The sequence below is a fragment of the Populus euphratica genome, unplaced genomic scaffold (assembly GCF_000495115.2).
Source record: "Populus euphratica unplaced genomic scaffold, PopEup_1.0 scaffold1735.1, whole genome shotgun sequence".
Taxonomy (NCBI): domain Eukaryota; kingdom Viridiplantae; phylum Streptophyta; class Magnoliopsida; order Malpighiales; family Salicaceae; genus Populus; species Populus euphratica.
In genome coordinates, this window is record NW_011501541.1 from 26,774 (window position 1) to 39,478 (window position 12,705).

General features: G+C 33.2%; 1 protein-coding gene across 4 annotated transcripts; it reads right to left on the reverse strand.

The window, feature by feature from the left end:
- Positions 1 to 128: 128 nt before the first annotated feature.
- LOC105118045 (ubiquitin carboxyl-terminal hydrolase 26-like) lies at positions 129 to 8,844 on the reverse strand. 4 transcript variants are annotated; one of them, XM_011015898.1, is made up of 15 exons: positions 8,723 to 8,844; positions 7,897 to 7,993; positions 7,217 to 7,813; positions 6,724 to 6,979; positions 5,317 to 6,062; positions 4,972 to 5,080; positions 4,427 to 4,605; positions 3,492 to 3,773; positions 3,215 to 3,419; positions 2,889 to 2,960; positions 2,416 to 2,646; positions 1,896 to 2,159; positions 1,180 to 1,321; positions 685 to 874; positions 129 to 580 (listed from the first exon to the last, which is right to left on the reverse strand). In XM_011015898.1, exons 2-14 carry the CDS (start codon positions 7,974 to 7,976, stop codon positions 780 to 782), a joined length of 3,258 nt encoding a protein of 1,085 aa, XP_011014200.1. In that variant the 5' UTR covers positions 7,977 to 7,993; positions 8,723 to 8,844; the 3' UTR covers positions 129 to 580; positions 685 to 779. The 4 variants fall into 4 exon arrangements, with proteins under 4 accessions (XP_011014200.1, XP_011014201.1, XP_011014202.1 ...); XM_011015899.1 differs by having other exon boundaries at positions 7,897 to 8,015; XM_011015900.1 differs by lacking the exon at positions 8,723 to 8,844 and adding an exon at positions 8,142 to 8,687 and having other exon boundaries at positions 7,897 to 8,015.
- Between the last annotated feature and the right edge of the window lie 3,861 nt (positions 8,845 to 12,705).

A 12,705-nucleotide genomic window follows, 5' to 3' on the forward strand; every position in this document is an offset into this window, starting at 1 on the left:
GGTTCACATGCCATATAGCTTTCAGTCCATCAAATGTATGGCCTAATGCCCCAACATTCGATGAGCAAGCATGACAGCATGAGAACCAGGCTTTTCACAAGTTTCGACAGACTGTTTGCAATCTGATGCAATAAAGGGATGCTGTTTTCCCATTTAGACCAAAGAACAATGGCTGGGAAAGATCATCCGTAACATGACTGAAATCCAGCATTCATGGGACAAAGCTTTCAAGACATTTTGCACAGCAGATCTACAACAAAAGTTACATCGACTTTCCAAGTGTCGGCCAGTGGTGCTGTGTTGTTTAATTCATCTCTAACTACAGAAAGATACAGCATGTTTCGTTGGATCTACAATTGCCAAAATCCACCAAGTTCAGCCAGTCTGCAAGAGGGAAACGATAAAAAAGTCACTATGTTCATTTCCTTCACAGACATCAGCCAACAGTACCAAAAAGGGCCACTTCATCTCTTGGTATAAATGTTCCAAAGTGCTTGGAGAGTTCTAAAATTATGTATTGAACCAGTCCTTCAACGTCAAAATGCTGGGAGCCAAAATCAACCAAGGCCAGCCACTGGTTCTGACCAAAAAAGGTAAAATATAAAGATGCCAGCATTCAGAAGCCAGGGTTACAGGAATAATATTCAGTAGAGGCACATGCACACGTTTGAAATGATGCCTTACCTCAACTATGCAAGTCAAACATTCAGGTCTTCCTTCCAGAATATTGATCCTAAAGAATTTAATGTGTCATGGAGACAACTATCAAAGCATGCATCTTAAACAACTGGGGATGCAGTAGTTGTAGTCAAAAGTGTTCCCCGAAACCCTTTCTCGGCATCTTGTGCATTTGCTTTCTGGTCAGCAATCTCATCTGTGAACATCTCAACAAATATTTAAACATAAACTATCCCATCTAAAACACTGGACAATCATGTTATATCATAATCATATTGATAATCTGAAGCACAGAACCTGTTAATAAAGACCACATAATCAGTCAGCCATTTTGAACTTCAGGCTGTTATTGTAATTTCCATTGTTATATAATATGTGACATTACGGCTTAAGCATACAAGTTGTGTTAGGAAATAAGCTTTCCTTAAATAAGAGGAGACTATCATTCAAATAAAATAACCATTGATTTTAAGGTAGTTATAGTATTACGACTCAAATTACCAGCAATATCTCTATGCTCGTGGATTTCAGAATCTTGCACCCATAGCTTGTCACCAGGAAATATACTCAAGTCTGCAAGCGTAGCACTTTCCTGATCAATAATCACCGAACCTTTGTGAAGTATCTGGTTCTCCTTAACCACCTGCAGTATTTCCTAGGTTAACTGATACACATAAGCACAGACACTATATCTACGTTTCTACAGCTATGACATTAAAGAGGTTAATCAAGTGAAGATAAAAAGATTATTGTTGGAGAGCCAAAGGATACAACATATTCGCCTAACTCAACCACTGGTAGCAGATCAGAAACCAAATACTAGATATCCATTTCATCTAGACATCACAATATGTGAAGACGTGCAAAATTATTTAGGTATCACAATTATCCAGATTTTCTGGGTGGCATGTGTGTCATTTCATGCAACCTATATACTAATTTTCAACCAATATCTGACTTCTAATATTTCAAATTTTATCCAATGCCAAAGCTTCTCTTTTGAGTAAGAAAACTTCATTTGTCAGTTTTGGAAAGAATATAACTTTCCTAAAATACATTTATGAATTCCATGGAAGCAACATTAGTTCAAATTATGAAAACATTCCAAACCTTACTGCTTAAAATCTTTGATGCATGTACGACTGAAAATGGCATCCAATATGTTTTGATGATCAAGTTCTAAATATTTATCAAGTTATCTGCTCACTGTAGCATACCCCAAGCGATTCCCATATCATCATTTTTAACCGGTATAATGATGTGGAACCAGAAACTTTTAGATTTACTGAAGTCCCATAGCTGGTCTTCCGAGATCGCTTGGAGGCCCGCCGATCTGTATCAGAAGTGGCTGAAGAAGCTTCTAAAATCGATCTTGGAACTTCCTTACCACGCACAAGAGATACACTTATGTCCTCATTGAAGTAATTCAGCTTCTTTGCCAACTCCTGACTTCTTCGTTCACCAATGCAATCCTCACAAATCTAGCAGAATCATCAATGCCATATCAGCATTAGAGACAAGGGAAGTCAAATCCCAGTGGCCATTTCCCCTCCTGATAAGAGGGAGGTCTTGGGTCTGAAATTAGAACCAGATTATAGGGAGAAGAGTTTATGACTAGGCAGAAGCCTCCAAAAAATAAAAAAGAATTAAGGACGAAAAATTGAAGGTCTTGTACTAGCTAGCAGAGAACAGTGGTTAACACAGTACATAACAAAAATTAGGTAGAATTCTTATCACCTCTGGAGAGGTCCTAATTATAGGCTGTCTAATCTCTGGGCCATTACTTGCTTCATCTTGAGAACTTGGATGGTCTTTACATAGGGGCACGTCTTCTCCGCACCCACCCAAATTACTTTCTGCAACATCGCTGGACTCAATTATTGCCATTATGCCTTTCTCCTTGTTGCCACCCCACTCTTCACAGAAACTGTTCCAGTCATTCTCTGTAATGATTGTTAAAGCATCTGTCTAGAACCAAAAAACAAGGGAAGGAGGTCGGAGGAAAAAATCTGAAATTAGTGCACTCAAACTAGTGATGTCATTCTATTTTGTCTTCTTCTAGGTTTTTAAGTGAGATTGAAATGAAGTAGAAAGTGGCTCATTTTCAGCACCATTTTAATCACTCCAATAAGATTTGCACACACAAATGTTTCTTGCAAATACTGGCTCACATACGCCATCAATATGAGTTTTGTACTTGTAATACTTACAGAATAACTCTTCTGTATAAGCATGCCATGGTTGTTCATCAGGTAAGGAGGCCTTTCTAGGAGTCGGGAATGCTGAAAATAAAGGAGGGGGGACATGAGTAGAACAGCAAATAAGTCTCCTTGCAAGTTAAGTTAAAAAACAGGCTAGAAAAAGAGTAGGTTGATGTACATACTGATCCTAATTCCAATGGTATAATTACCCTTTGTTCACTCCACAAGTTATAAAGTAACTTTAACCATATTGACCCTTACCAAAAAAATTGTGTTTAAAAAGTGATACTCTTTCCAGTAGCCAACTTTTCATGATTTGGCTACTGGAAACTTACCTGTTCACATTTCAGTACATCAATAACAGGATCAAGAACTTCAGGTTCCACTGATGAAGTATTCTTGCCACTTGCACTCGTGTAGTTTCTCCATTTTGTGAGCCATGAAGAAGGCATCAGGTAATATGTGCAGTTCAAAGACAGGGGAACACTCTTTCCAGTTGCCAACTTTTCATGATTTTGGCGATGTTTGAGCTTCATCTCCCTGCAGAATGGTACAATTCAAGAAGAGAGGGGGGGATGCATAGATCTATGTTATTAATAAAATATGTGAAACCTTATAGAATCCTCGAAGCAGGCAACTTCAGAAAGTTCATCGCTGCATTCAGGACACAGTTCAGAATCTGAAGGAAAAGTTGTGCATCCCAATAGATCATCAGGTTTTACAGCAACCGCATCCTTATACAAAAAGAGCCAAAGTTTCTCAGGAACCAGCAATCGCTTGGCACCAGTTTGCTTAGGCCTCAGTTGCCCATGCCGACACCTAATTGAAGCTGTTGGTCCTGCATCGGCTTCACTAGGAGCATCAATATTTTTTCTTCTCACCCACTGTTGTAGCCTAAAAACATGAAACGATCAGAATTACAGGACACCTTCCAGAACAACACCAGTCCAAGCAGACTAAGTCAAGTTCGAAAGAGATGAAGAAATGCAATAGTTGTTGGCAATAAAAGCACAAGAGATTGTTTAGTTCTTGCACAGGAGAGAGAAAGATTATTAAAATTAGGCTAGATTATACCCAAACCCCTAAACTGTTGGTCAAAGTAACATTAGTCCCTGAACATAAAATTATGTGCCACTGGTCCCTAAATGAATTGTTTGATTTGATTTAGTCCATTTGTTAATTCAAATTAGCAGTGACCAATTATTGTGTGGCATGTGTCATGAATTGATGCATGTATCTTTTGGAAGTGGAGCAACATATACACATGTAACACAATAATTGGTCAATGCTAATTTGAATTAACAAATGGACTAAATTAAATCAAACAATTTGTTCAGGGGCGGAATTTTTTTGTTCAGAGACTGGTGGCATTTTGACCGATAGTTCAAGGGGGTTGGATGCATGTTGGCCTTAAAACTAGCATGTTCCCGGCATCAGTTATTTTTAAATTAAGGAGCCTTTTGGTAAGTCACACCTAATAATCACTAATAAAAGAAGCAACAAATCAAATAGAAAATGTGAAAAGAACAAAAAGGTTCCAAGCATACCATGTCTTAGACACAAAATATGTTCCGTCTGAACATTTCTTAGTAACTACATCGTTTGCAAGATCTCTCATTAATGTTCTCTGATCCCTATAGATATCAGCAGAGACCACAGATTGAGCACTATCAATAAGGCAAGTCATGCAGCAGTTGCTGTTGCTCAGTGCTGGCCCTCCATCATACTGCATTTTTTAGGCATTTAACAGAAGAGCAACAAAAATGATTGCACAACCTAGTAATAAATAATGCATAGGAAAAGAAAGATGAAGCCTGAAGCAGACAAACATGAACATGGATACATTGTGCAAGTGTGTGTGTGTGTGCTGGTATAGAGACGGAGAGGAAAAATAAGTTGCTGAGCTAATGAACTAGAAGTGCCAGGACACTTCTCCTTCATACTTAAAAATACAGCTGTATGCAATACAACAAGAAAAAACAAATCCATCATGCATGCATGGCACACAAGTGTTGAAAACACAATTAACAAGGGAAAGAATATTAACTTGTGATGAGGTATTTTAACATAAGCAATAAAATAAGAGAGATACCTTAGAGAACAAGATTTCCCAGGTCTTGACAGACAGCCGCTTCATGGACCCAACTTTAGACACTGGGACTTCTCCATGTGAGCATTGGATAGGTTTGTTGTCTATAGCACTGCAGTACAATACAGTGGTTTGCAAAGCCTTAATGGAGTTGTAAAAATTTATATGCCGACAACACAAAAGTAAACAAACAAAACAAAATATACACAATTAAGATTATCAGAGATTGAGGAGCATATGACAAATTGGTAAATATGAATCATAACAATCCCTGGTGAAGCCTTGTCAATACTTTAGCCCCGAAGCAGCAATTATGCATGCATAATGTAGCACCACATACACACTTACCCTGGAATGACGTTGTCCGCCCACTGGCGAAGCCAGGCTGTAGAAACCCAATAAAACGGTTCTTCAAGTGACCGGACAGGAGCCTCCGAAAGAATTGATTGCACTTCTTGCCTCCGTTCCGCTACATGATGCACCTCTCTTTCCTTCTTCAATTTGTACTCTTCACAAACAGCAAGATATACTGCATTCACATCCTTTATATCCTCAGAGAGGTGAGGTGGAAGATGAAAGCCATTGTGTAAACCCTTGTGACCTTCTAATTGAATAATGTTTGCAATATGATTTCTTTTATCATCATTCTTTCTAGTGCGCTTAAGATTATACATCAGTCTGTATGCATCAATAGATGAAAAACTCTCTTTATGACTACCAACAATAGATTCTAAAGACTCTGGCAGAACAGCATCTACACGACTTCTGCTGGTATCAGCAGGTGTTGCTCCAGCACAAGATGGCAAAACAGTGTCGTTACGAATAACTTTAGCAGTAGAACTTGAAAAGCCTTCGCCAAATGGACGATGACCTAGATTTGAGACATGCTCGTCATCAAAAGCCCACCACTGCCCTGTATTCTCATCCTTGATATGAGCAATGTAATGGCCACTATTTACAGCAGTTCCCTTGTGAATCAACACAGCTGACAGGTCATATATCCATTCCAGCTGAGAAGGTTCAGACAGTCTCAGACCCATGTCCAATTCTCCAGGGAAACCAAACGCAGATGTGATTTTCTTCCTTGTAGTAGTCTACTGACAAAAATCAATACACAAAGTGCTTAAGAACATGATTGCCTGTGCCCGGAGCTATTCTTTTCTTGTAATTGGTTCTCAAAAAGTGTGAAAAGAACCAAGAATCTTTAGCAGCAAGAGCAAAAATTTAAAGCACCAGGCTACCCTCATGCCAAAAACAAAGACCATGAAACCACACAAAACACAGCGTCATTTATGACAAAAGGAGCTGCAGGTGCCATTCAGCTACTTAAAAATTTGATATCACAGCAAGTTTTAGGATAGTCACCATTTACATGCCTGTGATCAAACTCCTATTTCTCATGATTGTCAGAAAATCCATTTGTAACAATTTCCTCTGGATTCACCACGAGCCATGCATTAGCCTTTTGTCCATCAAGAAACCCATATATTATTTCAATAAAGCTACTTCAAATCTCATATGCAAGTAATAAACTTCAACTTCATCATAAGAACAGAGAATAAGCTATCATTTGTCAATTGCAATGCATCATTTAAGAAAGGCTACTGCCCAGTAATGGCACCACGAAGGTGAAAATAAAAGCATATAATAACTGAAATTCAGAGATGGGAAGAGAGATCAATGCGCTTATTTATTATAAAATTTTACAAGTAACGGTAACAGAAATTTAGCTCTTGAAAGCACATCACAGAGTACCTTCAGAAGGAACTCATAACGCTTAAGCTGAAAATTAAGAACATCAGGAAGTGTTTGTAGCCTGATGCGGTGAGTGGCATCTACAGTGCTTTTACACAATTCCCAATTGTATTGATTCTCTCCATGAAGATGTTCCACACTAAGGTACTGATCCAGACTCTCATCTAAGCTTTTCAAGCCTTTGACATTCAACTCCAGCTCGTAGAAGTCTTCAGTTTTGGAAGATGCATTAGAATCTCTTCCACAATTTGAGCACCTGCATACAGAACAAAAGGCAAAAAAAGAAACAGTAACACTACATCAATGACTATTTGGCATGGTGGACACTTAAGGTACTATAACTCAGAAATGGCCACTCAAATGTAAAGGTCAATCAACAAGGAGCATATGCAACTGACATGAACATAGAAGGATAATCATCATAGCACCAGATGAACAAAAAAAGAAATCCAGTAACAAATGAAAACACAATGAAGATTGGTTCTTGTCTTACGTTGTTACTTGAGACACACTTCCTCGAAAAAGATCTTGAACAACTGTTTTCACCTTAGAAATTTTAGAGTGGTTCAGACAGCGTTCAAGCAGTGAAAGAAGCAAGGTCAGGAACTCATGGCCATCCTGCTGAACTGCATTATCTAACTCCAAGGTCATTATAAATGGAGCTGGATCAATAACAGCCATTTTACTAGCATGCAACTGTGCAAAAAGCCGGGCAAACTGATTTAGCACAGGCTGTTCATTTAACAAATCTGGTTCAACAGAGAAAACAATTTCTCTGAATGACGCATTCATGTACAGACACTGGAGTACACTGTTGGCATAGCATGTTGCTCCCAGATTTGTTAGACCAGCAGGAGTTTCATCCGTATTACGAAGATCTTTGACTGGGTCTGATCCAAGTGCTTCAAGAATATCAGGCATTTTCTGCCATAAGCCAGATTTACGACTTCCATTGGGTGGTGGAATCAATCCACAAAAGCAGTTAGGGTTATCTTTAGTATTCACACGGCAGCCTTGACAAACTGGCTTCCATATCATGTACAGCTGATTTACATCACCATCAGTTACTCGACCACTTGCATGAATTTTCCTGTGCAAAGAAGCAATAAAGATAAAAAACCAAAACAACACACAAAACAGACTATCTCCAAAAAACACAATAAAACTTAGTACCTTAATATTTCAGAGGTGATATTAACATTGTCACCCTGTCTATTCCTTTTATTTTTACCACGCGTCGCTGGTGGAGACATTTTATCATCAGCGTACTCAGCAAATGGGCAACAATATCACTGATTGAAATCAAAATCAATTGTTTCACAAGTAAAATAAAACTCATCAAATATCAAGTACATAATAGTTAAAATAAATAAGAGCATACAATATATCAGAAAAGAAACTGAAAATACAGTTTTCACCTCCAAAAAAATTGTCCTTTTCGAAGAATATCATGTGCAAGCATATAGCATTGACAGCAAAACCATAGTTAAACGCATTGTATATATATGACTCGTAAATTCAACACACAATTCCCACTAGCAAGCAAAAGGCATCAGTAATAACAAAGCATCAGTCCTATTTCTAACCTATTTTTGGTAGATAATATATTTTCTTGAGATGAACTACAGCTCTCTCTAGAAATGGGATACGAGATTAGAGATGGAGATAAAAGAAAATTGATTTTTCCATTAAAGAAACAACATGTTAAGAACGAGTAAGAAATCTCAAGAAACAATTACCGCAAGAACGTAAAGAAAGAAAGAAAGAAGAGAGCTAATGCGAGGGAGAGGTAAAAAAACCCTAGAAAAATTATCTTAGTACGAGCAATATCTCATCAACTAAACATCAAGGAAAAAAAAATCAAGAACGTGGGATTGCTACGAGGATTAATAATTATGAAAGTTAAGCAGAAATCAGGACGTCAAGAACGATAATTAGTACTCGTTGTTAGAGAAGATGAGAAAAAAAATCAGAGTGAAATGAACAGTTTAGAATGTACCTGAAACCCGAAAAGAGAAGCTGGTGCGGATGGAAAGAGAGACAAACACCGACTTTTCAATTACTTAACACAGCAATGACGGCGACTTCGATTTATTTTTTATTTGAAGGTAAAGAATTGATGGGTTGATGACACGCTGTACACTCTTTGTGTTTTTTTTTTTTCCATTTGTACAGGCATTTTTTACCCTTGTACCGTATGTTCTGTTAAAGCTCTACTCTCATGTTTAATGTTATTAAATCACGTGACACGTGTCAGAATTTATGAATCGATTAATAATATTTATAAACAAGAGATAAATAAAAATATATATTTAAAAAAATTAATAATAATTTAATTTTTAAAACCAAACCGATAAAAAATTATATTTTTAGAGTTAAAATTCAATTACAACTATTCTTAAAAATGTTTTAACTTAAATGAAAATGAGGTAAAAGGGTAGAGTGCATAAAAAAAATAATACGGTAAAAATAAGATTACATTGTATCATTTATAGCATAATATTATTTATTTTAATAATTTTATTATTTATTTTTATTTATTATTCATGAAGTTATTTTTATTTTATAAAATAAGTTATAAATTTAATTGGTTAACTATGCTCAACTCGAATTATATGAAACTTTTATAATCTCATAATATGATATATAAATTGTTAGATTAATCTAATTTTATTTAAATTAATTTAATATATTTTTATCATGTTTTGAGTTGAACATGTTATGTTAAGTAATTTCTTATATGGTTTAATTTTTTTATTGAAAAAATATCAATAATTACTATTTTTTGCTTTAAAAAAATAATAATTTAATCTACAGCATGGTCTAATTGCTTCTGATTTATTGAGAAATTATATAATTTAAAGATAAAATACTATATTGAAAAAAAATAAAGAAAATAGATGGTAAATTCAAAGTTCTTGTAAAAAAGTTTAATTTGGTCCTTGTATTTTTCAAATTCTAAATTTCCAGCCCTTCTGGTTTTGGAAATTTTATCTATAATCCAAAATTTTGTTTCAAGATTTTATAAATGACAGAAAAAAATATTGGGTAAAAAAAACCCAATACTTTACAATCTCTAGTTTTATAAATGATAAAAAAAAATCACCAGATTTTAATTCAAGAGGGAAAAGGTCTTGGTTAACTCCAATTACAATCATAAAAAATATTGATTTCAGTTAAATAAGTTTTATTAAAAAAGAAAAGGTTCATTTGGGTATTTTTTATCTTTCTCTTGTATAAGATGATGAGAGGTTTTTTTCAAAGAAATCTTTTTCATTTAAATTGATTTTAAAGTTTTTGATCAATTTTTAAATTATTTAAAGTGACAATTAAATTTATTAATATTTGTAAGATATGTTTTTGGTGAAAATAAGTTTGCAAATGAATTTTCAATAACTTTTTGATCACTAAGTTTCACATGAACAAACAACATCCTATTTCTGTTGTTTTTTTTTTAAAAAAATAAAAAAATAAACAATGCATCATTCAACTTTAACGTATAAAAACAGGAAGTCCAAGAGGAGTCATTCCTCTCGAATGGGCTAAGTGAGCAAGCCCACATGCATGTGGCTTGCTTCTTCTTTTTTTTTTTTTTTTTGTCTCCATGTATTTTAAACTCTAGTTTATTCAAATAGGTTAATTAAAAAAATAAAATTTAAAACTTTTTATTGAGTACTGCTGTAATTTTATTTTTTGTATGAAATCATAGCTTTTTTTCTATGATACTAGCTACTGCTATTTTTGTACACCTCTTCATGGTTTTTCTTTAGAGATTTTATTTGATCACTTTATTTTTTTTGTTTATTGTTTGATAAATATCATTTAATATTTTTTCAAAATTTTGTAATATTATTTCTTATAATATTAGCCGTCACTTTTTTTTATAACCCTCCATAAAGGTTTTGACTTGCAATAAAAAGAATTCTGGCAGTAATTTTTATTTTATTTTTGCTGCTGTAAGAAATACATTCCAGATGGCTACACTTTTTTTTACTTGAAAAAAACCTGGCGGCTGCACATTGCTTTTTGTTTAAAAAACACGAGTTCCCCCGCATTGCTCTGGCCTGCTAGATTCATTTTAATGCGATGTCGATTTTGTTTGCGGATGGTTGATTACTCAATACTTACTATCTTTGTCGTGACCAGTCTATAAATACGCAAAGGTTTATCATGATCCTGTTTGATATTATAATTGTTTTTTAATTTTTTTTTAATATTAAAATAATATATATATATTAAAAAATTAAAAAAATTAAAATGATTTGAAAATATAAAATAAAATAAAATCTCGTATTTTTTTAAAATATTTTTGAAAAAAAAAAAAGCAGCTGTGCGTCGAAAGAAGACAAGTCGGAGGGCCAGGGCGCACCGGCGACGAGGAGAAAACCTTCTTTTTGAGTGGGCCAAGCTTTCTATTTAGTTCATCTGAATGGCCATCTTTTTTATTGGGCTTGTTTGGGCTCTCTAAATCTTTTGTTCAGTATTTAAATTTCAATGCCCATGAATATATTATTGGGCCACGTGCCCGAACACTGCAGCTCATTCTTTCACGTTCGATAACGACAAATTAATAATGTCATGTTTTTTCAAAAAAATAAATTATGGTTTGGTCAGTTAGGAACGTCGAGAGTTATTATCAGGTGATGCTAGTTTAAAGTTTCATGACACTCTCTTGAATCACAATTTCTTTGAATATATATATATATATAAAGTAGGCTAGAAGTATAGTATTAATATTATTATTAAACTAGCACAGCTTGAAATCTTATGCCTCAACCTCTAGCTTTAATTTATAATTAAATTATATAAAAACTATTTTTATTGTGATTTTAATAATTAAGAAAATATTAAGTTCATCATCGTCAACTTGTCAAGTTTATAATTTAAATTAAGAACTTCACCCAACCGATTTAGTTTATATATATATATATATATATATAAAATAAAATGAATTTACCTTTAATTTAATATTAAATAATAAAAAATCAAAATGAAAAGGGAATTCAAAGAAACCCAATAGACCAATAAAAAAATCATCATTTAAGTTATCAATAATTATAATATGCTCATAAACTCTTTATTATTGTCATTGAATTTAATATAATAATTAAAATTATAATAATAAAAAAAACATGTCATGTTTATTTTAGTTAATTTGTAAAATTGACAACCTATTTATAAATTTAATTACGTTAAATTATTTTTTATATTTTATAATATGATAAAAATAATAAAAATAATTTATAATTAATTTAATTTAAAATGATAAAATTAACTAAAAATTCTATATTAAAGAATAAAATTAAAATAAAAAAAAAAGTCAAAGAAACCAGCAACCTAATTTATGGACTTATACTGGATTAAATTAATTAATTTTATTTTATAATATGATAAAAAAAATTGATTTATAATTAATTTTAATGATAAAATAAATTAAAATGTTAATATTAAATAATAGAATTTGAAAAACAAAAACCAAAAGATTAAGAGAAAAGGAGGCAAATAAAACAAACCAAAAGGACAATTAAAAAAAACCGAAAAACCAATCCTTGCAAAAGTTACACTGATCCTGTTCAAATAGCTCGAACGCGTGGGCTATAGATAGGTCTGGATTTTTATTTTTTTAACTTTCCATAGAGGGCAAATGACCTATTGTTAGCCTTATGTTTTCTTAAAAATAGACGTCGTTTGTTGTTTTAGAAGAGAATTAATGCATGATTATTTTGTTTTTGTATTTAAAACGTATTTTTTAAATAATTTTTTTATATTTTTTACTTTATTTTAAAAATATTTTTAGATTATTTCGATGCATTGATATTAAAAATAATTTTTAAAAATAAAAAATTATTATTATATATTTTAAAATAAAAAATACTTTAAAAAGATAATCATAACTATATTATAAATTGTTTATATAACTTTATTTTTTTTTATTTAATATAATATAATAAAATTCAAGTTTTATCACTCTTGGTTCATGAA

Coding starts and splice junctions, on each gene's coding strand:
- LOC105118045 (XM_011015898.1), bottom strand. CDS start 7,976: ATGTCTCCACCAGCGACGCGTGGTAAAAATAAAAGGAATAGACAGGGT. Junction 6,980..7,216: donor AGTGTGTCTCAAGTAACAAC/GTAAGACAAGAA, acceptor TTCTGTATGCAG/GTGCTCAAATTGTGGAAGAG. Junction 3,420..3,491: donor TGCTTCGAGGATTCTATAAG/GTTTCACATATT, acceptor ACCATTCTGCAG/GGAGATGAAGCTCAAACATC.